The sequence below is a fragment of the Lepidochelys olivacea genome (assembly GCF_965140295.1).
Source record: "Lepidochelys olivacea isolate rLepOli2 genome assembly, chromosome: 5".
Classification (NCBI taxonomy): domain Eukaryota; kingdom Metazoa; phylum Chordata; order Testudines; family Cheloniidae; genus Lepidochelys; species Lepidochelys olivacea.
This window is the reverse complement of record NC_140415.1, coordinates 733898-759702: the sequence shown is the minus strand read 5'-3', so window position 1 is coordinate 759702 and position 25805 is coordinate 733898. Positions and strand designations below refer to the sequence as shown.

The window sequence follows — 25805 nt, the reverse complement described above, 5'->3', positions numbered from 1 at the left end:
AAATCAGGTTAATCTGGCATGATCTACCTTTGGTAACCCATGTTGCACAACATCCCCTTTTCTGTTTACCGCCAGGAATTTAATATAATTATTCTTTCTTTCACAAGTTGTTCCAAAGTCTTGCATAGTGCTGAGGTCAGACCTCTACAATTGCCCAGATCACTTTTTTCTTCTTTTTTAATTATAGGTACAGTGTTAGCTATTCTCCAGGCATAAAGTGCTAATGCCAAATAGACAGATTTATTAAAAATCCTTGCTACTGAATAAGCGCCCTCATAAGCCACCTCTTTCAGTATTCTGGGATGAAAATTATCTGGCCCCCCTGATTACAGCACATTATGTTCTTTGATTTTTTCTTCCAGTTCAGATGTGGTAATTTCTGTTTCTATACACTCCTTTCCATCAGCCATCATGCCCATGTTCCTTATTATCTTAACTGAAAAATGAGGTAAAGTATTGGGATAACAGGGCAGAGTTTGACAGCCCTGGGAGTCCTTTCCGATTTATGTTTTATGTCTCTAAAGTTCATGCTTCAGGGTGTAACAAAGTGGTCTTTGGCGGGACACTTCTGAGAGTATCAATTCAGGACAAATTGCTCAGAGCCGGGCAGTCACAGCCCAAGGCTGGGGGTCCTTTACTACTAAGGCATCAAACCAGCCAAACAGAGAGAACTTCGGTTTCACCCCACTGGCTAACCAGAAGTCATACAAGCAATTTCCTCAGACACTCCAGTTTCCCAGTATCACCACCAGTGCCCCTCGTTATGGGGACAAATAGTTATGAAAACCAATACCCCAGTAAAAGAAAAAAGGTTCCCTCGATCCCAAAGGACCAAGCCCCAGACCCAAGTCAATATACAAATCAGATCTTACCCACAAATCACTCTGTTGCCAATCCTTTAGAATCTAAAATCTAAAGGTTTATTCATAAAAGGAAAGAAATATAGATGAGAGCTAGAATTGATTAAATGGAATCAAATAAATACAAAAATTGCAAAGTTCTTAGTTCAGGCTTGTTTCAGGCTCGATGGGATTTCTGCTGATTTAAACCAGTCAAGTCTCTGGACTACAAACATCCCAGCTTGGATGGGTCATTCAGAGCTTCAGTGTGTAGCAAGGTTCCTCCAGACATCACAAGCAGGATTGAAGACCAAATGAAGAAGATGCAGCTGCCTTTTATAGTCTTTTATGTGGCCTGTGCTTCCTTTGTTCCAAACACAAGCTGCCCAGCTCATGGTTTGGAAGCCTAAGGGTGTGGCTACACTTCCAGATGTAGAGCGCCGGGAGTTAAACCAGCCCTCGGAGACAGCAGCAGGGAAAGCGCTTGTGACGGGTTGGGTCACAGAACCCCCCGCGGGACCTGCCACCTGATGTGCTGGGACTACCTCTGAGCCCGTTTTCCCTGGCAGCTTGGGACTCTGGAACCCTTGCCTGGTTTGAGCCAGACACGCCAGCCTGCTACAAACACAGACTCAGGTCTGAACCACGTCCCCCAAAAGCTGCAGGCTTAACTGAAAACAGCTTAAGAAGTGTCCCAGTTCCCAATGGGATCCAAACCCCAAATAAATCCGTTTTTACCCTGTATAAGGCGTATACAGGGTAAACTCATAAATTGTTCGCCCTCTATAACATTGATAGAGAGGTATGCGCAGCTGTTTGCCCCCCCAGGTATTAATACTTACTCTGGGTTAATTAATAAGCAAAACGTGATTTTATTAAATATAAAAAGTAGGATTTAAGTGGTTCCAAGTGATAACAGACAGAACAAAGTGAATTACGAAGCAAAATAAAATAAAACACGCAAGTCTAAGCCTGATACAGTAAGAAAACAGAATACAGGTAAATCTCACCTTCAGAGATGTTTCAGTAGGCTTTTTTCACAGACTGGACGCCTTGCTAGTCTGGTCCCAATCCTTTCCCCCGCTCAGGTGGTAGCTAGGGGATTTCTCATAACTACAGCCCCCTTTGTTCTCTTTGGCACAAGGTGGGAATCTTTTGTCTCTTTGGGTTCCCCCCCCTTTCTAAATGGAAAAGCCCCAGATTTAAGATGGATTCCAGGACCTGGTGACATGGTCACATGTCCTGTGAGACCCCAAGCCTCCATTCTTCACAGGAAGGCCTGCCTGCAAACAGAGCCATCCACAGTCAATTGTCCTGGTTGATGGGAGCCATCGAGATTCCAAGCCACCATGAATGGCCCACTCTTTGCACAACTAGGCCCTCAGAGTTATATTTCATATTTCTAGTATCAGACACAAGAACGATACATACATTCAACTAGGATGACCACAATCAGTAGATTAGAAGCTTTGTAGTGATACCTTACAAGAGACCTTTTGCAAGAAACATATTCCAGTTACATCATATTCACACTCATTAGCATATTTTCATAACATCAGCTGGAGTGCACCGTCACAGCGCTGCCGTGTGTTTACACTGTCAGCTGCAAGTGCGCTGGCATGGCAACGTTAGCAGCTCTTGCAATGCCACAGAGAGCAGTGCATTGTGGTAGCTATCCCAGCATGCAAGTGGCTGCAGTGTGCTTTTCAAGTGGGGGGGGTGGAGTGTGACATGGAGTGTGTATGTGGGGGGAGAGACTGTGCTTTGGGGGGCAAAGTGTGTCAGCATGCTTCTTGTAAGTCCAGAGAGCATCAGACCCCTACACACCCACCCACCCACCCGTCTTGGCGGCAGCAGCATTCCACAGTAATGGTTTGCTTTGTGTCCCGGAGCAGATAAGCAGCCGGCTGTCAGAAACGGAGCTTTGAAAAGGAATATCCACATGCCTGCAGCCGAGTTCAAAACAATGACCAGAGTCCCCACTTGACTTCAGGGGATTATGGGACGTTTCCGGAGGCCAGTCACAGCGCAGTAATGATGCAACACATCGTCCACACTGACACCTGGGCGTTTCAGCCGGGGCGCAGCAAGCTTTATGCTTCTCGTGGAGGTGAATTACCAGGAGCGCTCCAGCTGCCGAGTCCAGGCGCTCTAAGTCCCTTGTCAGTGTGGACACCTCAGGAGTTAGGGCACCCGGGGCTGATTTAATGCGCTCTAACTTGCAAGTGTAGCTAAGCCCTTAGAGTCCTCACCATAGGCAGGCCCCTGCATACCTTGCTGAGTCACAAGGCGTGTCTGCCTTCTCTCAGTGGGTCACTTGTATAGCTGATGGTCCTTAATGGGCCACCAAGCAGGCTAGGCGGTGCTGACACCAGACTGTCTGGGGGTGTCCCCCAGAAGCATAGCACAAGTTTGAAATACAGACATACATACATATCTATAACTCATAACACAAAGGTGATACAAACAAGATTATCACATCTAGCAAATTATAACATTTTTGCAGATATCTTACATGGCAGATCTGGCTGATTACTTCATGGGCGTTACCCCAGGAGCCAACATTGGAAACAGGTCTAGAGCCAACACTCATAACTTTAAATACAAAAATGATACATGCATCCAGATAGCATAATCATAACCCGCAGATCATAACCTTGTCACAGACACCTCACATGACCTCCTTCATACAAGGTTTGGTGCAACTATAGGACCTTGGTTGCAACAATGATCAATATGGTCACAGTTCATGTCAGTAATGTCACATAGAGCTTCTGTATGTCACCTGCAGGGGTCAGGAAGGAATTCCCCACCCCATGTACTTAGGTGGATTTTTTTTTTGGTTTTGTGCATTTTCCCCCTCCTTCCTCTGAAGCATCAGGGATGGTCACGGCTGGAGATGGGACACTAGGTGGGTAGGCCAGGGCTCTGAGGTGGCACCAAGCGCTCGCTCTCTCTCAGGGGCTTGGCTGGCTGGTTCTTGCTCACATGCTCATGGTCTAGCTGGTCACCACAGGGACCGTGGGGGGTTTCTATTTCCTTTGCAGTGTGTGGGTGCAAGTCACTTGCCAGGATCATCTGGGAGTATCTCACTTCGTCAGTTCCCTGTCTCGTGGGGGCCTCAGGCATGGTTCCTCTCGGCGCCTCCTGGCCTCTGCTCATGGCATGTCACAGCCCGGTCTCCTGAGGGCTGCAAGACTTTGGTCTCCTTTCCGTTGTTGGGTTTAGAGTGCGGTGCTGGGTGGGGTCAGTGGCCTGGGACATGTTGGAAGTCAGACTAGAGATCTGGTGAACACTTCTGGCTCTGTGAATGCACCAATCCTGTCTTGCAAGCAACTGTCACAGACAAGGGCTGAGCTCAGTAGCTACATCAAAGAACAAAGCAAGTCACCGAGATGGCTTGGACATTTACTGGTGATCATCCATCATCGGGCTTTTGGCACCGAATACATCTATCCCCTTCCAGTGTTAGTCCAAGGAGTAAGGATGCCGTTGTGATTAAGACACTTCTAAGCGTGTGGCCTCTGCTGTTGGAATGAATTGCTCCCGATGGGACCAGTTTACAGTATCAAGCAATTGCTTAAAGCTATAGTTCAGAACACAGTTTGCTTGGACTTGCACAGGAGGGCATGCCTCAGCATTAGGTGACATCTAAACTACAGTGATGTGAGGTCTCACTACAGAGCATAGACTCACCAAGAGAACCCACAGCCATTGATGTTAAAGAACAGCACGGGAAATACAAGCTTTGGAATGAAATCTGACCCCTTCTTCTCCCATTTGTGACAGGATCCCTGGGTTGCAGCCTGGGACTGTGGGGCCCCTGTTCCCCCTGAACTCTCTCCAGCCTGGGCTGTCTCTCACAATGCCTTGCTAGTGACCAGCAGCACCCCCTCCCGGCGCTGTGATCACTCAGCACAACCACATGTGGAGCCCCACACCCAGCGAGATTGCCTGAAGGCTCCCAGAGCCACTCGCGAATCACACAGGGAGGCACCAGCCAAATCCCCCCAGCTCCCAGCACTGTACCCCAGGAATAAACCGTCTTGCACTGCTCAAGACGAGCTGTGCACGTTTATTAATTGGTTCACCACGTCATCAATGGAAAGTGGACATACACCGGCCTTTGCCAACCCGAGCAGGTTCACCAGACACCTCAGGCAAACTCACTGGTAAAGATAAACAGTTGGGGTATAGAATGTCACACCATTAACCCTGGAACCTCTCCTCATGGTTGATCTGAGTGTCCATTTTGCAGCTGCTTTGCAGGTTCATTCACCTCTTGGTCCTGTGACCCTGGATGAGGGGAGAGGCTGTCTCCAGGTTCTCTGAGCTCTGGGGGTCCCACATGGTGACCTCAGTTTTATATACCCTGATTCCAGGGTTTGTTAGAGGGGCACCTTCTCATTTCTCCTGGGCACTTGCCAACTGATTTCAGCTGTTGCTCTGCAGCTTCCATGGGTATCCAGTAGATGGCACAGGTGTATAACACATTTCTTCAGTGCTTTTCTTATCAAGGCTTTGTATGTTAGGTTCAGTTCAAGGACTGTATTTCCATATTAGCCCACATTGTTAATTGGAATGTCCTTTCAAAGTTATTCCCCAATTTTATCTTTCAATATTCCTTCGTCTTTGTCATACAATTCCTATTTCTTCTAGAGTGCCACAATTATTTACAATGAAAACCAACAAAGTCCCTTATCTTCCAAATCTACATGTCTGTGTAGGCGTGCCTGGCTGTCCCTCACTGTCAATATCAGGGGGCGGCCATGGCTCTTTGCTACAGTCCTTCATGTGGTTTTGATTGTAGATAAGCATTTCATATTATTTAGGGCTTGCAGCAGAACAAGGGACACTATTCACATATAGACTCAGAATATCAGGGTTGGAAGAGACCTCAGGAGGTCATCTAGTCCAACCCCCTGCTCAAAGCAGGACCAACCCCAACTAAATCATCCCAGCCAGGGCTTTGTCAGCCTGACCTTAAAAACCTCTAAGGAAGGGGATTCCACCACCTCCCTAGGTAACGCCTTCCAGTGTTTCACCATCCTCCTAGTGAAATAGTTTTTCCTAATATCCAACCTAAACCTCCCCCACTGCAACTTGAGGCCATTACTCCTTGTTCTGTCATCAGCTACCACTGAGAACAGTCTAGAGCTATCCTCTTTGGCACCCCACTTCGGGTAGTTGAAAGCGGCTATCAAATGCCCCCTCATTCTTCTCTTCCACAGACTAAACAATCCCAGTTCCCTCAGCCTCTCCTCATAACTCATGTGCTCCAGTCCCCTAATCATTTTTGCTGCCCTCCGCTGGACTCTTTCCAATTTTTCTGCATCCTTCGTGTGGGTGGGGGGAATGTCCAAAACTGGACGCAATACTCCAGGTGTGGCCTCACCAATGCTGAATAGAGGGGAATGATCACATCCCTCGATCTGCTGGCAATGCTCCTACTAATACAGCCCAATATACTGTTTGCCTTCTTGGCAACAAGGGCACACTGTTGACTCCTATCCAGCTTCTTGTCCACCGTAACCCCTAGGTCCTTTTCTGCAGAACTGCTGCCGAGCCTCTCGATCCCCAGCCTGTAGCGGTGCATGGAATTCTTCCATCCTAAGTGCAGGACTCTGCACTTGTCCTTGTTGAACCTCATCAGATTTCTTTTGGCCCAATCCTCTAATTTGTCTGGGTCCCTCTGTATCCTGTCCCTACCCTCCAGTGTGTCTACCTCTCCTCCCAGTTTAGTGTCATCTGCAAACTTGCTGAGGATGCAATCCATGCCATCCTCCAGATCATTAATGAAGATATTGAATCATTAGGTCTGTTTTAGTCTTTCAGGAACCAATAGTTAGATCCATCAAATGGGGTATGTCTATGCTGCACGCTCCCTTTGGCACTGTGTACATCTACACTGCAGCTGCTCCTCCGTCTGAAGAGCCATTGCAATTTCAAGCCCTTGTAGATCGAATAGTGCGGACTTACAGCTTCCCTCTGTTTCTCTTGGCGAAGCGTCCCATCAGTCTAAGTTCAAGTTCAATGGTAAAAGTCTTTCTATTGTGGATGGTTAGTGGCAACCAGCAAATGCTGTGTGGACTGACCCAGCCTCATGTCAGTCACTCGCAAAGAAAGCTGGTCAATGATGTTGGTTTCCCTGTGAGGGTTTGTAAGGAGTTCCTGCTCACCCTCCTCCAAAGCGGATAGTAATGGCAGCAGCAACATGCAGAACAAGAGAGAGCCCTTCGCACTCGGTGACTTCTGACGAGGATGGTAGAAGAATGGATGCGTTAGGAAGGAAGTTATTCAGCCTCACTTCGTATGAAACTGGCAAACTACCAAGCAGTCATGTCTCGTTACCATTTCCTTTTTGGGGGAAAAAGTCTTGGCCAGGTCTTTGCCGGAGGATTGACAGAGACAGGTGAATGTGTTAGTACAGGAGGGCAGCGTGTAGCAGAGCATGGGCTAAGAGCTTCACTCGATGTTTGTGATTCAGTGGCAAGATCAGTTGCATCTTCAGTTGCTCTTCGCAGACAGAGACAATACCTAAGATAGGAAATCCCCCAGGTGAAGGAGATGGACTTTTTAGTGACAAAACTAATGACGTTTTAGGAAAGATAAAGGATACAAGATCAACAGCAAAATCATTAGGTCTGTTTTAGTCTTTCAGGAACCAACTTTTAGATACATCACAAACAGTTTTACCCCCTTTATCTTTGTTGTCTTACTACACCCAAAGATGACAAGGATACCAACAACAACAAACCCTACAACTTCTCAGCAGCAACAGAGAAAGGCTTTAAACTATTCATGGCATCGAGTCATTCTGCAATTTCCTCTTCTCTAAGAAATCTGAGAAGTGATGATTGAGATCTGCCAACCAGTCAATGATACAACTGTACTTCCCCTTTTTGAATGTGAGCTTTCTCACGTCCTCCATGCATGGGTCGGACAATAGTGGGCTTAAGAAATTACAGAAAAAGGTTTTACTATTCAATTCAGAGCCCTCCCTCTATCCAGCATCATCCCTCCCCACCTTTCTCTCCTCAGGGACTCCTCCCGTGAGACTATGATAAGAATAAAGAACGAGGAGTGCTTGCAGAACCTTAGAGATTAACAAATTTATTTGGGCATAAGCTTTCGTGGGCTAAAACCCACTTCATCAGATGAATGAAGTGGAAAATACAGTAGGAAGATATATAGATAGATGAAAGCTACTATTTCACATTTCGGGACGATTTATATCTTCAAGTCAGCGGCACTGCTATGGGTACCCGCATGGCCCCACAGTATGCCAACATTTTTATGGCTGACTTAGAACAGCGCTTCCTCAGCTCTCGTCCCCTAACGCCCCTACTCTACTTGCGCTATATTGATGACATCTTCATCATCTGGACCCACGAAAAAGAAGCCCTTGAGGAATTGCACCAGGATTTCAACAATTTCCATCCCACCATCAACCTCAGCCTGGACCAGTCCACACAAGAGATCCACTTCCTGGACACTACAGTGCTAATAAGCGATGGTCACATAAACACCACCCTATACCAGAAACCTACTGACAGCCATACTTATCTACATGCCTCCAGCTTCTGTCCAGACCACATCACATGATCCATTGTCTACAGCCAAGCTCTAAGATACAACCACATTTGCTCCAATCCCTCAGACAGAGACAAACACCTGCAGGATCTCTATCAACTACAATACCCACCTGCCGAAGTGAAGAAACAAATGGACAGAGCCAGAAGAGTACCCAGAAGTCACCTACTACAGGACAGGCCCAACAAAGAAAATAACAGAACGCCACTAGCCATCACCTTCAGCCCCCAACTAAAACCTCTCCAGTGCATCATTAAGGATCAGCAACCTATCCTGAAGGATGACCCATCACTCTCACAGACCTTGGGAGACAGGCCAGTCCTTGCTTACAGACAGCCCCCCAACCTGAAGCAAATACTCACCAGCAACCACACACCATACAACAGAACCACTAACCCAGGAACCTATCCTTGCAACAAAGCCCGTTGCCAACTCTGTCCACATATCTATTCAAGGGACATCATCATAGGACCTAATCACATCAGCCACACTATCAGAGGCTCGTTCACCTGCACATCCACCGATGTGATAGATGCCATCATGTGCCAGCAATGCCCCTCTGCCATGTACATTGGCCAAACCGTACAGTCTCCATGCAAAAGAATAAATAGACACAAATCAGACGTTAAGAATTATAACATTCAAAAACCAGTTGGGGAACACTTCAACCTCCCTGGACACTCAATTGCAGACCTAAAAATTGCAATTCTTCAACCAAAAAACTTCAAAAACAGACTCCAATGAGAAACTGCAGAACTGGAATTAATTTGCAAACTGGGCACCATCAAATTAGGCCTGAATAAAGACGAAGAGAGGGAAGAGCATCTTCGCAAGCAGGCTGGCTAACCTAGTGTGGAGGGCTTTAAACTACGTTCACCGGGGGAAGGAGACCAAAGCCCTGAGGTAAGTGGGGAAGTGGGATACCGGGAGGAAGCACGATCAGGAGTGCACGAGAGGGGAGGGCTCCTGCCTCATACTGAGAAAGAGGGATGATCAGCGAGTTATCTCAAGTGCCTATACACAAATGCAAAAAGCCTGGGAAACAAGCAGGGAGAACTGGAAGTCCTGGCACAGTCAAGGAATTATGATGTGATTGGAATAACAGAGACTTGGTGGGTTAACTCCCATGACTAGAGTACTGTCATGGATGGATATAAGTTGTTCAGGAAGGACAGGCAGAGCAGAAAAGGTGGGGGAGTTGCACTGTATGTAAGAAAGCAGTAGGACTGCTCAGAGCTCTGGTATGAACCTATGGAAAAACTGAGAGTCTCTGGATTAAGTTTAGAAGTGTGAGTAACACGGGTGATGTCGTGGTGGGAGTCTGCTATAGACCACCGGACCAGGGGGATGAGGTGGACGAGGCTTTCTTCCGGCAACTCGCAGAAGCTACTAGATCGCACACCCGGGTTCTCATGGCAACTTCAATCACCCTGATATCTGCTGGGAGAGCAATACAGTGGTGCACAGACAATCCAGGAAGTTTTTGGAAAGTGTAGGGGACAATTTCCTGGTGGCAAGTGCTGGAGGAACCAACTAGGGGCAGAGCTCTTCTTGACCTGCTGCTCACAAACCAGGAAGAATTAGGGGAAGCAAAAGTGGATGGGAACCTGGGAGGCAGTGACCATGAGATGGTCGAGTTCAGGATCCTGACACAGGGAAGAAAGGAGAGCAGCAGAATACCCTGGACCCTGGACTTCAGAAAAGCAGACTTTGACTCCCTCAGGGAACTGATGGGCAGGATCCCCTAGGAGAATAACATGAGGGGGAAGGAGTCCAGGAGAGCTGGCTGTATTTTAAAAAATCCTTACTGAGGTTACAGGGGCAAATCATCCCGATGTGTAGAAAGAATAGTAAATATGGCAGGCGACCAGCTTGGCTTAACAGTGAAATCCTTGCTGATCTTGAACACAAAAAAGAAGCTTACAAGAAGTGGAAGATTGGACAAATGACCAGGGATGAGTATAAAAATATTGCTCGGGCATGCAGGAGTGAAATCAGAAAGGCCAAATCACACCTGGAGTTGCAGCTAGCAAGAGATGTTAAGAGTAACAAGAAGGGTTTCTTCAGGTATGTTAGCAACAAGAAGAAAGTCAAGGAAAGTGTGGGCCCCTTACTGAATGAGGGAGGCAACCTAGTGACAGAGGATGTGGAAAAAGCTAATGTACTCAATGCTTTTTTTGCCTGTGTCTTCACGAACAAGGTCAGCTCCCAGACTACTGCACTGGGCAGCACAGCATGGGGAGGAGGTGACCAGCCCTCTGTGGAGAAAGAAGTGGTTTGGGACTATTTAGAAAAGCTGGACGAGCACAAGTCCATGGGGCTGGATGCACTGCATCCGAGAGTGCTAAAGGAGTTGGCGGATGTGATTGCAGAGCCATTGGCCATTATCTTTGAAAACTCATGGCGATCGGGGGAAGTCCCGGACGACTGGAAAAAGGCTAATGTAGTGCCAATCTTTAAAAAAGGGAAGAAGGAGGATCCTGGGAACTACAGGCCAGTCAGCCTCACCTCAGTCCCTGGAAAAATCATGGAGCAGGTCCTCAAGAAATCAATTCTGAAGCACTTCGAGGAGAGGAAAGTGATCAGGAACAGTCAGCATGGATTCACCAAGGGCAAGTCATGCCTGACTAATCTAATTGCCTTCTATGACGAGATAACTGGCTCTATGGATGAGGGGAAAGCGGTGGACGTGTTGTTCCTTGACTTTAGCAAAGCTTTTGACACAGTCTCCCACAGTATTCTTGCCAGCAAGTTAAAGAAGTATGGGCTGGATGAATGAACTATAAGGTGGATAGAAAGTTGGCTAGATTGTCGGGGTCGACGGGTAGTGATCAATGGCTCCATGTCTAGTTGGCAGCCGGTATCAAGTGGAGTGCCCCAAGGGTCGGTGCTGGGGCCGGTTTTGTTCAATATCTTCATAAATGATAAGCTATTACCAGCAGGACAGTGGGGTGGGAGGAGGTATTGTTTTATGATCTCTGTGTGTATATAAAGTCTGCTGCAGTTTCCGCGGTATGCATCCGATGAAGTGAGCTGTAGCTCACGAAAGCTCATGCTCAAATAAATTGGTTAGTCTCTAAGGTGCCACAAGTACTCCTTTTCTTTTTGCGAATACAGACTAACACGGCTGCTACTCTGAAACCTTTCATAAATGATGTGGAGGATGGTGTGGATTGCACCCTCAGCAAGTTTGCAGATGACACTAAACTGGGAGGAGAGGTAGATACGCTGGAGGGTAGGGATAGGATACAGAGGGCCCTAGACAAATTAGAGGATTGGGCCAAAAGAAATCTGATGAATCATAGAATCATAGAATATCAGGGTTGGAAGGGACCCCAGAAGGTCATCTAGTCCAACCCCCTGCTCAAAGCAGGACCAATTCCCAGTTAAATCATCCCAGCCAGGGCTTTGTCAAGCCTGACCTTAAAAACCTCTAAGGAAGGAGATTCTACCACCTCCCTAGGTAACGCATTCCAGTGTTTCACCACCCTCTTAGTGAAAAAGTTTTTCCTAATATCCAATCTAAACCTCCCCCACTGCAACTTGAGACCATTACTCCTCGTTCTGTCATCTGCTACCATTGAGAACAGTCTAGAGCCATCCTCTTTGGAACCCCCTTTCAGGTAGTTGAAAGCAGCTATCAAATCCCCCCTCATTCTTCTCTTCTGCAGGCTAAACAATCCCAGCTCCCTCAGCCTCTCCTCATAACTCATGTGTTCCAGTCCCCTAATCATTTTTGTTGCCCTTCGCTGGACTCTCTCCAATTTATCCACATCCTTCTTGAAGTGTGGGGCCCAAAACTGGACACAGTACTCCAGATGAGGCCTCACCAATGTCGAATAGAGGGGAACGATCACGTCCCTCGATCTGCTCGCTATGCCCCTACTTATACATCCCAAAATGCCATTGGCCTTCTTGGCAACAAGGGCACACTGCTGACTCATATCCAGCTTCTCGTCCACTGTCACCCCTAGGTCCTTTTCCGCAGAACTGCTGCCGAGCCATTCGGTCCCTAGTCTGTAGCTGTGCATTGGGTTCTTCCGTCCTAAGTGCAGGACCCTGCACTTATCCTTATTGAACCTCATCAGATTCCTTTTGGCCCAATCTTCCAATTGGTCTAGGTCCTTCTGTATCCTATCCCTCCCCTCCAGCGTATCTACCACTCCTCCCAGTTTAGTATCATCCGCAAATTTGCTGAGAGTGCAATCCACACCATCCTCCAGATCATTTATGAAGATATTGAATAAAACCGGCCCCAGGACCGACCCTTGGGGCACTCCACTTGATACCGGCTGCCAACTAGACATGGAGCCATTGATCACTACCCGTTGAGCCCGACAATCTAGCCAGCTTTCTACCCACCTTATAGTGCATTCATCCAGCCCATACTTCCTTAACTTGGTGACAAGAATACTATGGGAGACCGTGTCAAAAGCTTTGCTAAAGTCAAGAAACAATACATCCACTGCTTTCCCTTCATCCACAGAACCAGTAATCTCATCATAAAAGGTGATTAGATTAGTCAGGCATGACCTTCCCTTGGTGAATCCATGCTGGCTGTTCCTGATCACTTTCCTCTCATGCAAGTGCTTCAGGATTGATTCTTTGAGGACCTGCTCCATGATTTTTCCAGGGACTGAGGTGAGGCTGACTGGCTCAACAAGGTTCAACAAGGTTGAACAAGGGCAAGTGCAGAGTCCTGCACTTAGGATGGAAGAATCCCATGCACTGCTACAGACCAGGGACCAAATGGCTCGGCAGCAGTTCGGCAGAAAAGGACCTAGGGGTTAAGTGGACGAGAAGCTGGATAGGAGTCAACAGTGTGCCCTTGTTGCCAAGAAGGCCAATGGCATTTTGGGATATATAAGTAGGGGCATTGCCAGGAGATTGAGGGACGTGATCATTCCCCTCTATTCGACATTGGTGAGGCCTTATCTGGAGTACTGTGTCCAGTTTTGGGCCCCACACTACAAGTAGGATGTGGAAAAATTGGAAAGCATCCAGCGGAGGGCAACAAAAATGATTAGGGGACTGGAACACATGACTTATGAGGAGAGACTGAGGGAACTGGGATTGTTTAGTCTGCAGAAGGGAAGAATGAGGGGGGATTTGATAGCTGCTTTCAACTACCTGAAAGGGGGTTCCAAAGAGAATGGATCTAGACTGTTCTCAGTGGTGGCAGATGACAGAACAAGGAGTAATGGTCTCAAGTTGCAGTGGGGGAGGTTTTGATATTGGATATCTAGGATATTAGGATATCTAGGATATTGGATATTAGGAAAAACTTTTTCACTAGGAGGGTGGTGAAGCACTGGAATGCGTTACCTAGGGAGATGGTGGAATTTCCTTCCTTAGATATTTTTAATGTCAGGCTTGACAAAGCCCTGGCTGGGATGATTTAGTTGGGGATTGGTCCTGCTTTAAGCAGGGGGTTGGACTAGATGACCTCCTGAGGTCCCTTCCAACCCTGATATTCTATGATTCTATGAGTGAATGGGTCATTACACAAACTAAAAACTATTTCCCCACCTACTGTTACTCTCATCTTCTTGTCAACTGTATGAAATGGGCCATCCTGATTACCACTATAAAAGTGATTTTTCCTCCTGCTGATAATAGCTCACTTTAATTGATTTGTCTCCTTAGAGTTGGTAAGGCAACCCCCATCTTTTCATGTTCTCTGTGTGTGTGTGTGTCTGTGTGTATATATATATATATATCTTCCTACTGTATTTTCCGCTCCATGCATCTGATGAGGTGGGTTTTAGTCCACGAAAGCTGATGCCCAGATAAATTTGTTTGTCTCTAAGGTGTCACAAGTACTGTACTTCCTCTGCTTTTAATGGTAGGGCCCTTCTAGAAAGGAGCATTTCGCTAACGCTGTGTGACTGTCACTGTGGTGCTTCCCTCTCCCCAGCACACCGAGCCTAATTAGATTGTGGTCACTGTTGCTTAGTGGCTCAGCTCCTCTCACTTCTTGAATTGGCTCCTGTGTGCTACTTAAGACAAAGTCAAGAACGGCGTAAGATGGCCACACTGGGTCAGACCAGTGATCCATCCAGCCCCGTATCCGGTCTGCCTACAGTGGCTGGTACAAAGAACATAACATAAGAACGTCCATAAAGGGTCAGACCAAAGGTCCATCTAGCCCAGTCTCCTGTCTACCGACAGTGGCCAGTGCCAGGTGCCCCAGAGGGAGCGAACAGAACAGGGAATCACCAAGTGACCCATTCCCTGTCGCCCATTCCCAGCGTCTGGCAAACAGAGGCTAGGGACACCATCCCTGCCCATCCTGGCTCATAGCCATGATGGACCTATCCTCCATGAACTTATCTAGTTCTTTTTTGAACCCTGTTATAGTCTTGGCCTTCACAACATCCTCTGGCAAAGAGTTCCACAGACTGTACATTGTGGGAAGAAATACTTCCTTCTGTTTGTTTTAAACCTGCTGCCTGTTCATTTCATTGGGTGATCCCTGGTTCTTATGTTGTTTACCCTGTTATATAACACTTCCCTGTTCTCTTTCTCCACACCAGTCATGATTTTATAGACCTCTAGCATATCCCCCCTTAGTCGTCTCTTTTCCAAGGTGAACAGTCCCAGTCTTATTAATCTCTCCTCATACAGCAGCTGTTCCCCACCCCTCATCATTTTTGTTGCCCTTTTCTGAACCTTTTTCAATTCCAATAGATCTTTTCTGAGATGGGGTGACCAGAACTGCACGCAGGGTTCAAGGTGTGGGTGTGCCACTGATTTATATATAGGCAATATGATATTTTCTCTCCTTTTTTTCCCCTAATGATTCCCAATATTCGGTTAGCTTTTTCAACTGCCACTGCACATTGAGTGGATGTTTTCAGAGAACTATCCACAATGACTCCAAGATCTTTCTTGAGTAGTAACAGCTAATTTAGACCCCATCATTTTATATGTAGAGTTGGGATTATGTTTTCCAATGTGCATTACTTTGCATTTATCAACATTAAATTTCATCTGCCATTTTGTTGCCCAATCACCCAGTTTTGAGAGACCCTTTTGTAGCTCTTCGCAGTCTGCCTGGGACTTAACTATTTTGAGCAATTTTGTATCATCTGCAAATTTTGCCACCTCACTGTTTACCCCTTTTTCCAGATCATTTATGAGTATGTTGAATAGGCCTGGTCCCAATACATACCCCTGAGGGACACCACTATTTACCTCTCTCCATTCTGAAAACTGACCATTTATTCCTCCCCTTTGTTTCCTATCTTTTAACCAGTTACCAATCCATGAGAGCACCTTCCCTCTTATCCCATGACCGCTTCCTCTGCTTAAGACCCTTTGGTGAGGGACCTTGTAAAAAGCTTTCTGAAAGTCCAAGTAGACTATATCCCCTGGATCCTCCTTGTCCACATGCTTGTTGACACCCTCAGAGACTAGTAATAGGTTGGTGAGGCATGAATTCCTTTTTCAAAAGCTGTGTTGACTCTTCCCCAACAAATCATGTTCATCTGTGTGTCTGATGATTCAGTTTTTTTACTATAGTTTCAACTAGTTTGCCTGGCGCTGAGGTTAGGCTTACCGGCCTGTAATTGCCAGGGTCACCTCTGGTTCGCCTTTCTTTGTAGGTACAAGAACTTTCTATTCCAAGAAGCAATCAGTGAAAGTGTTTAGAAATTGTTTCTCTGCACTTTGTGCTTTTGCCCAATTTATCAGAGGGGCTAAGTGTTGAGTCTAGACCAGCCTTGCTCCTTGCCTGAGCCTGCAGGACAATGTGGGGCTGGCGGCAGATTCTGGGACGCTCTTTTGGGGGGGTGAGAGTCCCAGCGTTCTCACCGTCTGCTTTTCCTACCCAACAGGTAAGGGCAGCCTCACGGAGAAGGGGGAGGTGACTGCAGCAGCTGTTTGCGCCAGCTGCACAGTGCCGGCCCGGGGGCACAGGACGCTGGAGGTGGCCCTGGCCTGGGACATGCCGCGCATTCACTTTGGCTCAAAGGAGAAGCTGCATCTCAGGTAGGTGGCCAGATTCCCTGTGTGCTTCCAGGCACAGCTGCCACCCACCAGACGGAGCTGTGTGGGCTGTGTGCCCAGCCTTCTCCCGCCGCCACTCAATGTGGACCCGTCACCAGCTCCAGTGCGTGCATCTTGCATGGTCACCGTGCCCCTGGGATGCTGCCCAGCTTCCCCCTTATCCCCGCAGCACATGCCCTGCCCATCCCACTTCCCTGCACCCCAGCCTGGTCCTGGGCCCCAGGGACAAGGCTTACCTAGCCCCAGCTGGTCCCATCACGGAGCAGCCGTGCCTGCTGGGGCATGGGGTCTGCATGGGCCGCCCCAGCCAGGGCAGACTCCTGAGTGGTGCACGTGCCCTGGGCAGAGTCTGCCCAGCAGGCTCAGGGGGTCTCTCAGGGCACCTTTGCCTGCATTGCCCATTGTTTAACCGCCGAGACTCGGTCAGACCCTGTTTGGGCTGGGCCAAGAGAAGGGGATTCTCCATTGCTCGGAGTCTTTATATCAAGGTTGGGCCCTGCTCTGGCTCAGCCCAGCACTGGGCCTGGTGCAAGGGCTGCTGGATGGGGTCTGCAGCCGGTGTGCTGCAGGAGCTCAGACTGGATGGTGACACGGGTCCCTCCTGGCTTCCTGGCTGCTTGGAATGGCGCACTACCCGTCTGGGTGCCCCAGCCTTGGGAGACCTCGTCCTAGCCCCACTAGGCGAAGCCAGCTGCAGCCGCTGCTCCTTTCCCACCCGCGCCCAGTGCTCAGGGAGAGCTGGGAGTCCTGCCGTTCACGTTTCTGTACGGCACTGCCGGCACACGTGGCACCCTGAGGGAGGGTGGAAGGGAGAGCACCGGCAGGGCCCCTGCCCCTCCCTGCAGTGCCAGGGCTGTGCTGAGAACAGGCCCTGTCGGTTCCTGGCCTGAAGCGCTGTGCTGGCCGGGGCGGGTGTCCCCGCCCTGCGGGGGACAGGCGGCACCTGGCTGCCTCCTGCAGACCTGCACCCAGTAACGTCTCTCCCCGCAGGCGGTACACGCGCTATTTCGGCAGCGCAGGGGACGCGTGCCCTGCCCTCTCCCACTACGCGCTCACGCACTGTGAGCGGTGGGAGGAGAAGATCGAGAGCTGGCAGAGGCCCATCTTGGAGAGCAGGTAGAGTGGTTGCCTGGCTGGTAGCTGGGGCCATCTCCAGTGGGGGGAGCCCCCTGGCCAGGCCACAGACAAAGGGTTGGGCAGAATTGACAAGCTGCTGCTGTCACCGGGGTCTGCAGAGTTGGTTTGGGGCAGGTTTGGCCTCCTGCCAGCCGCAGAGTGGCTCGTTGGAGACTCACTGCATCCCCCCAGGTGGCTGGTCCTGCTGCACCCGGCTCCTGAAGCATGCGAGGGCGAGCGTGCCGCTCCTGCGTGTACATGGGGGCGGGTGTCTTGTTGTGTGCTCCCCCATGCAGTGGGGCCTCTGGGGGTCTCCTGTCAGAGCCTGCCACCTGGTGGGTGAGCCCCGTGCCCATGTGAGGGCAGGTGCTGGGCCCCGGGGCCGGTCCTCTCCTCGCCGGGTCCCTTATCCCAGAGCCGTGGTGCAGAGCTCCGTGCAGGGTGTCTCCTTCACGCCTTGCTCCCCTGGCTCTCCGGGGGAAAGGGGAAGCTGCGCACATGCGGGCCCAAGGAGCTTGCTGTTGCTGGCTGAGCCAGCCCATGCCGGCGCTGAGCACCGGGAAGGACCCAGGAGCCGGAGCTCCCACCCGGCCTGAGAGGCCGGTCGCTCCTCAGCTGTGAGTAGTCCCCTCAGGGCAGCTGCTGGGGCGGGCTGGAGCCTGCGTCCCCCTCGGCCTTCTGCCCCCTCCCCAGCAGGGGGCGGGCAGGTGTGTCTGAGTACACTGCCCCCCCAGTTCTGTGTCCCGAGGAGGGCAGGTGGGGGGCCCTTCCCGGGGTCTGAGGAAGGTGGGGTGGGTTATAGGGCTCCTGGCCCATGAGGCCAGGCTGTGGCTCCGTGAAGCGGGATCCACAGAGGTGACGTATTCGCTCTCCCATCTGGCCCTCTTGCCCACAGCCACCTGCCCCCCTGGTACAAGTCAGCTCTCTTCAACGAGCTCTACTTCCTGGCGGACGGCGGGACTCTGTGGCTGGAGCTGCCCCCGGAGGCCTGCGCGGAGGACGTGCAGGGCCCCGCGGGGGCCGGGCTCTCCCAGCTCTTCCCTGTCCTGCGGGAGTACGGAAGGTTTGCTTACTTGGAAGGTAAAGTGCAGGGCTGAGAGCCGCAGGGCGAGGGTCCCACTCACCCCCACCCGACTGAGCCCAGGGCAAGCGGCATGTCACCCTCTGGGGCGGCCTCGCTGACCCACTTCCCTCAGGACGGGGGGAGGGAGCAGCCTGCCCCTCCCATGGAGTCCATCGGGGGCTGTGCCCCCTCGCCCAGGGCATGGGCGACGCCTCGCCGCTAACAGCCCCAGGAAGGGCAAATTCCCTGCTGGGCACAGGGCTCCTCCCGGCTCCAGTGCTGGGGACAGGGCCCATCCCACTCCTCCCCCGCTCCCCGTGTTGTGTGGAGGGGTGGGGACCTCTGGTGCCCCTGCGGCCCCCCGGCAGGATCTGCCCCCCTCACTGTCTGTGCTGGGCTTCCAGGCCAGGAGTACCGGATGTACAACACCTACGACGTTCACTTCTACGCCTCCTTCGCCCTTGCCATGCTGTGGCCCAAGCTGGAGATCAGCCTGCAGTACGACATAGGTGAGCACCCAGCGGGCCCAGCCCCCTGCCAAGCCCGGACCCCTCGGTGGGTTCACAGGGCCCCAGCCAAGTGCTCTGGAACTGCTCCCCAGGAAGCCAGGCAGGACTCTGGGGAAGTCTCCTCTCTGGGAGCAGCCAGTCTGCAGGACACACAGCTCACCCGGCTTCCACCTTCCTGGGTCTGACCTCGGAGCATTCAGCCTCCTCTGCCCCTCCGTGCGCTTCCCCCAGCGAGTCCGCCCAGGCGGGGTCCTGGGGAAGCCAGAGGGTCCTGCCCCCCAACTCCGCAGTCAGACGTGACTCTCAGCCAGCCAGTAAAACAGAAGGTTTATTAGATGACAGGAACATGGTCTAACACAGAGCTTGTAGGTGCAGAGAACAGGACCCCTCAGCCGGGTCCATTTTGGGGGGCAGTGAGCCAGACAACCACGTCTGCCCTTCACTCTTCGTTCCCAGCCAGCCCCAAACTGAAACTCCCTCTAGTCCCTCCTCCTCTGGGCTTTGTCCCTTTTCCGGGCCAGGAGGTCACCGGATTCCTTTGTTCTCCAACCCTTTAGCTCTCACCTTGCAGCGGGGAAGGGCCCAGGCCATCAGTTGCCAGGAGACAGAGTGTCGGCCATTTATATACACCTGGCCCTTTGCTCTGCAACAATTACACCCCCTTATCCCACCACCTAGAGACTTAAGAAATGCATAGGGGAAACTGAGACACCCCTACAGTATTCAGAAGAAACATTAAGAACAGTCCCGCTTCGTCACAGTTCCTGGGCCCCTGGCTAAGCCCACTGCCCCGCCCGGGCCCCTTGTTTGGGCTCACCGATCCCTATCCTGGCTCCTCGCCACACCCAGGCCCCTTGATAGGCTGTGCCCAGCTCTCGCCCCGCCCAGGCCCCTCATCGGGCTCAATAACCCCCCACCCCAGCCCCTCAGTGGGTGCACCAGCCCCTTGCTCCACCCCCCATCTGGCCCAGGGCACCAGCAAACTGGCACACACCCTGCCCCCCCCAAGGCAGGGAGGGAGCCATCTGTGACCGTGCTGCTCCGGCCGGGGAATCCCATCTGGGCACTGGGGGTGGTTTCCGCCTCTTTGCTGCACCCGAGCAGGGCAGGGATCAAGTGTGGCCCCGGGGCCCTCAGCAGCAGCCGTCTGAGCTCACTGCTCCTGCCAAGGCCGGGGGCCGTCACCCATTCTGACCCGAAACTGGGAACCGCCGGGTGGTTTTCCAGGCACAAGCACCCCACACCTGGCACCAGGGTGAGCGGTCTCTGCAGGGGTAACGGGTGCTCACCCCACGGGCCGGGGAGACCTTGGCATGGCTGGGGCCTGCCAGCTCACTGAGGGTCTGTGTCCCCCAGCTGCCGCTGTGCTGAACGAGGACACGCAGCCCAGGCTGTACCTGATGAACGGGCAGACGGCCCAGGTGAAGCTGAGGAACGTGGTGCCCCACGACATCGGGGAGCCTGGTAAGGTCTTGCCCTGGCATGTGGCTGGGGCCAGGGGTGGGCTGTGCCAGGCAGCCCATTCTCCAGCTCAGTTATAAAAGCCCCACACGCTGAATTCATCCAGCTCCCTAGCTGGGCACAGCCCCATTGGGAACGTGTCCTCAGATGCAGCCAAACTGTCCCTTGGTGTGCCCGGGGGGAAGAGGGGCGGGAGGGAGTGGGGCAGGGAGGCCACCACCAGGAGCGCCCCCCCATTGCCGCTAGGTTGGGGGGAAATGCTGTGGAGGTGGGTGTGCAGTGCACTTACAGAGATGGGGACACCATTCCCAGGCGGGCTCACTGGTGGCAGGGAAGGGGCGCTGTGCCGTTACAGGAGGGGTCGCTGCGGGCGTGGGGGGGGCGCCGTGCCGTTCCAGGCGGGCTCACTGCGGGCGTGGGGGGGGCACAGTGCCGTTACAGGCAGGCTCACTGCAGGTGTGTGGGGGGGGCGCCGTGCCGTTCCAGGCGGGCTCGCTGCGGGCGTGGGGGGGGCGCCGTGCCGTTACAGGCGGGCTCACTGCAGGCTTGGGGGGGGCGCAGTGCCATTACGGGGAGGGCGGCGGGGCTGCCCCCCTGGGCAGGGCTGCTGAGAGCTGCTCTCTCCCTGCTCAGAGGACGAGCCGTGGCAGCGGGTCAACGCCTACCTGATCCACGACACGGCCGGCTGGAAGGACCTCAACCTGAAGTTCGTGCTGCAGGTCTACCGCGACTTCTCCCTGACCGGGGACGCTGCCTACCTGCGGGACATGTGGCCCGTCTGCCAGGTACAGCCAGAGCCTCCCGCTGGGGCTGCGGCGTGGGGGGAGAACGCGGCGCCCTGCGGCTGGGGAGAGGGGAGCAGCGCCCGGCACAGGGCTGTGTCCTGGGGGCAGTGGGGCCACGGTCTCGGTCTCTCTCCCACAGGCTGTGATGGACGCGGAGCTGAAATTCGACACGGACGACGACGGGCTGATAGAAAACTCGGGCTTTGCTGACCAGACCTATGACGCCTGGGTGGCGACTGGGGCCAGGTGAGGGGGCGGGGGGGGAGGGGGCGGCGGCTCGGGGCCAGGAGTGGGAGAGTGGCGGAGGCGGGGGGCGGCTCGGGGCCAGGAGTGGGAGAGTGGCGGAGGCGAGGGGGCAGGGGCGGGGGGCGGCTCGGGGCCAGGAGTGGGAGAGTGGCGGAGGCGAGGGGGCAGGGGCAGGGGCAGGGCCGGGGAGTTGGTGGCTGCTGGGGCCTGATGCAGTGCGGGGCTGGGCTGGGGTCACCCGGCGTTTTCAGCCCTGTTGGAGCATGTGACGGCTCCTGGAGAGCTGCACCAGGGCGAGTGGCTCCCTTCGGGGGCTGGCTCCGTCTGCACCCGCCGTGCCGGGCTCCCCGGGGCCCCGAGGGCAGCACTTTGCCCGAACCACAGCCCAGGACAGCCTGGGTGTGCCCGGGCAGGTGCCTACCCCAGGGCACGTGGTGTCACTCAGCGCCGGGGAGTCATTGCCGGTACTGCCCGGAGCAGCCGATCGGGGCCCGGGGCGTTTGTGCCGAGTGGCTGCTGCTGACTCTTCACAACGTGAAAATACGGCCAGCAAGAGCTGGCTGGTGGCTGGAAGACAGCGAGTGCAGCAACTCTGCCCCTCTGCTGACAGCCCGGCCTCTCTGCGAGTCTCTCTTCTGGCCGTGCCGGCTGGGGGTGTCGCTGGTCGGTGGCCGCTCCAGAGCCCTGCTTTGCCAGCTGAGGCAGCCCTGGCTTGTGTCCCCTCCCGCCTTTGCTCACTGGGTGACCAGGGTTAGCCGGCTACCTGCCTGGCGCGGTGCTCAGTGCGGAGCGCGAGCCCCGGCGTTTCCGGGGATGGGCGGGGGTGCCTGCCGGGGTCTCTGTGCCTGGCAGCACGGGGCTGCTGCTGCTCCAGCTCCCATGGGGCTGAAAGGACAGGTCAGGGGGCTGCACTCTCGGGGCTGCACCGCCCCCCCAGGTAGGGGTGGGGGCAAGGGCTGTGAGGCTCGGGGACGGCAGGGTGGATGGGAAGTGCAGCCCCCGTCTCTGTCTAGGGCCCTGGAATGTGCCCGTCATGGTAGCGCCAGGGCTGTGAGGCCGACGTGGCGGATATGTCGGCATGGCGGCAGCGGCTCGTGCCCAAACCCGTCTCCTTTGCTTTGCAGCGCGTACTGCGGCAGCCTGTGGCTGGCAGCCGTCTGTGTGATGTGCAAGGTGGCTGGGATTGTGGGTGACGACGAGGTCCTACAGAAATACAGCGCCATCCGAAGGAAGGGCACAGAGGCGTTTGAGCGGCTGCTGTGGAATGGTGCGTATGGGCAGGCTGCCTGGGCTCCGGCTGTCCCCACGAGGGGTGCTGCGCTGACCCACCCTCAGCCCGGGGTGCGGGCTCCTGCTCCAGGACACTGGGTGTCTGCCTCGGGCAGCGAGTGACTCCCGCCCTGTGGGGCGCCGTGCGGTGTGAGAGGAGGAGCTGCCGGTGTCAGGGGCGGGGGTGTGACTGTCTAGCTGACTCTCTCGTCCCCACTGCAGGGAAATACTACAATTACGACAGCAGCGGGGGCCCCTTCTCCAGCACCGTCATGTCCGACCAGTGTGCCGGGCAGTGGTTCCTCCGGGCCAGCGGCCTGGACGACGGCGAGTTCCAGGTGAGAGAAGGTTTGTCGCCACCCAGGGTGGGGGGTGGTAGGTTGAGAAGGAAAATCTACAGATGGCACAAGGATTAGGGGAGTGGCAATTGATGGGGATGGGGCAGCCATACAGAGCAATCTGGATGGCGTGGGAAGCTGGGCCCATTCAAACACAATGGGACAAATGCAAAGTCAAACGGTCATACTGTCTGGGGGACTTAGGAGCGTGGGCACAAAACCTCAGACTGGCTGTGAGCACTGTCCTTAGATTTCACCAGCCAAGCAACAAGTGCAAAGCCCTGAGGCCCTGAAGCCAAATCAAGGAGTCATAGAACCATAGGGACTTTGAGAGATCTCTAGTCCAGTCCCCTGCACTCATGGCAGGACTAAGTATTGTCTAGACCATCCCTGACCGGTGTTTGTCCAGCCTGCTCTTAAAAATCTCCAGTGATGGAGATTCCACAACCTCCCTGGGCAATTTATTCCAGTGCTGAACCATCCTGACAGTTGGAAAATGTTTCCTAATGTCCAACCTAAACCGTCCTTGCTGCAATTTAACCCCATTGCTTCTTGTCCTGTCCTCAGAGGTTAAGAAGAACAATTTCTCTCCCTTCTCCTTGTAACAGCCTTTTATGTGCTTGAAAACTGTTATCATGTCCCCTCTCAGTCTTCTCTTCTCCAGACTAAACAAACCCAAGTTTTTCAATCTTCCCTCATGGGTCATGTTTTCTACACATTTAATCATTTTTGTTGCTCTTCTCTGGATTCTCTCCAATTTGTCCACATCTTTCCTGAAATGTGGCGCCCAGAACTGGACATAAGACTCCAGTTGAGACCTAATCAGCACAGAGTAAAGCAGAAGAATAACTTCTCGTGTCTTGCTTACAACACTCCTGCTAAGACGTCCCAGAATGAGGTTTGCTTTTCTTGCAACAGTGTTACACTGTTGACTCATATTTAGCTTGTGATCCACTATGACCTCCAGATCCCTTTCCTCAGTACTCCTTCCTAGGCAGTCATTTCCCATTCTGTGTGAGTGCAACTGAGTGTTCCTTTCTCAATGGAGTACTTTGCATTTGTCCTTATTGAATTTCATCCTATTTACTTCAGACCGTTTCTCCAGTTTGTCCAGATCATTTTGAATTTTAATCCTGTCCTCCAAAGCACTTGCAACCCCTCCCAGCTGGGTATCGTCTGCAGACTTTATAAGTGTACTCTTTATGCCATTATCTAAATCACCGATGACGATATTGAACAGAACTGGACCCAGAACTGATCCCTGCGGGACCCCATTCCTTATGTGCTTCCAGCATGACTGTGAATCACTGGTAACTACTTTCTCGGAATGGTTTTCCAACCAGTTTTGCACCCACCTTATAGCAGCTCAATCTAGGTTGCATTTCCTTAGTTTGTTTATGAGAAGGTCATGCGAGACAGTATCAAAAGCTTTAGTAAAGTCAAGATAGACCACGTCTACCCGCTTCCCCACATCCACAAGGCTTGTTACCCTGCCAAAGAAAGCTCTCAGGTTGGTTTGACACGATTTGTTCTTGAGAAATTCATGCTGACTGTTACTTATCACCTTATTATCTTCTAGATGTTTGCGAATTGATTGCTTAATTATTTGCTCCATTATCTTTTTGGGTATAGAAGTTAAGCTGATTGGTCTGTAATTCCCTGGGTTGTCTTTATTTCCCTTTTTAGAGATGGGCACTATATTGCCCTTTTCCAGTCTTCTGGGATCTCTCCCGTCTTCCATGACTTCTCAAAGATAATCGCTAATGGCTCAGATATCTCCTCAGTCAGTTCCTTGAGTATTCTAGGATGCATTTCATCAGGCCCTGGTGACTTGAAGACAGAAGAACATAAGAACAGCCGTACTGGGTCAGACCAAAGGTCCATCCAGCCCAGTATCCTGTCTACCAACAGTGGCCAATGCCAGGTGCCCCATAGGGAGCAAACCAGCAGATTGAGGAACGTGATCGTTCCCCTCTATTTGACATTGGTGAGGCCTCATCTGGAGTACTATGTCCAGTTTGGGGCCCCACACTACCAGAAGGATGTGGAAAAATTGGAAAGCATCCAGCGGAGGGTAACAAAAATTATTAGGGGACTGGAACACGTGACTTATGGGGAGAGGCTGAGGGAACTGGGATTGTTTAGTCTGCAGAAGAGAAGAATGAGGGGGGATTTGATAGCTGCTTTCAACTCCCTGAAAGGGGGTTTCAAAGAGAATGGATCTAGACTGTTCTCTGTGGTGGCAGATGACAGAATGAGGAGTAATGGTCTCAAGTTGCAGTGGGGGGAGGTCTAGGTTGGATATTAGGAAAAAAATTTTCACTAGGAGGGTGGTGAAGCACTGGAATGCGTTACCTAGGGAGGTGGTGGAATCTCCTTCCTTAGAAGTTTTTACGGTCAGGCTTGACCAAGCCCTGGCTGGGATGATTTAGTTGGGTATTGGTCCTGCTTTGAGTATGGGGTTGGACTAGATGACCTCCTGAGGTCTCTTCCAACCCCGATATTCTATGATTCTGTGGTCTCTCTCCTGCCATCCTGTAGTGTGTGGTTGCTCTAGAGTATTTGCTTCAGTACTC

General features: G+C 52.3%; 1 protein-coding gene across 3 annotated transcripts in view; it reads left to right on the top strand.

Annotated features, from left to right (window-relative positions):
* Nucleotides 1–25805, top strand: part of GBA2 (glucosylceramidase beta 2) — a 70623-nt gene that overhangs the window by 35072 nt on the left and 9746 nt on the right. For all 3 annotated transcript variants that reach the window (XM_084628943.1, XM_084628941.1, XM_084628942.1), the window contains 9 exons: nt 16271–16424; nt 17433–17558; nt 18454–18638; nt 19026–19130; nt 20487–20594; nt 21225–21376; nt 21516–21622; nt 22747–22889; nt 23114–23229. In XM_084628943.1, coding sequence (XP_084485069.1) covers nt 16271–16424; nt 17433–17558; nt 18454–18638; nt 19026–19130; nt 20487–20594; nt 21225–21376; nt 21516–21622; nt 22747–22889; nt 23114–23229 — 1196 coding nt within the window. The remainder of the gene's footprint in view (nt 1–16270; nt 16425–17432; nt 17559–18453; nt 18639–19025; nt 19131–20486; nt 20595–21224; nt 21377–21515; nt 21623–22746; nt 22890–23113; nt 23230–25805) is intronic.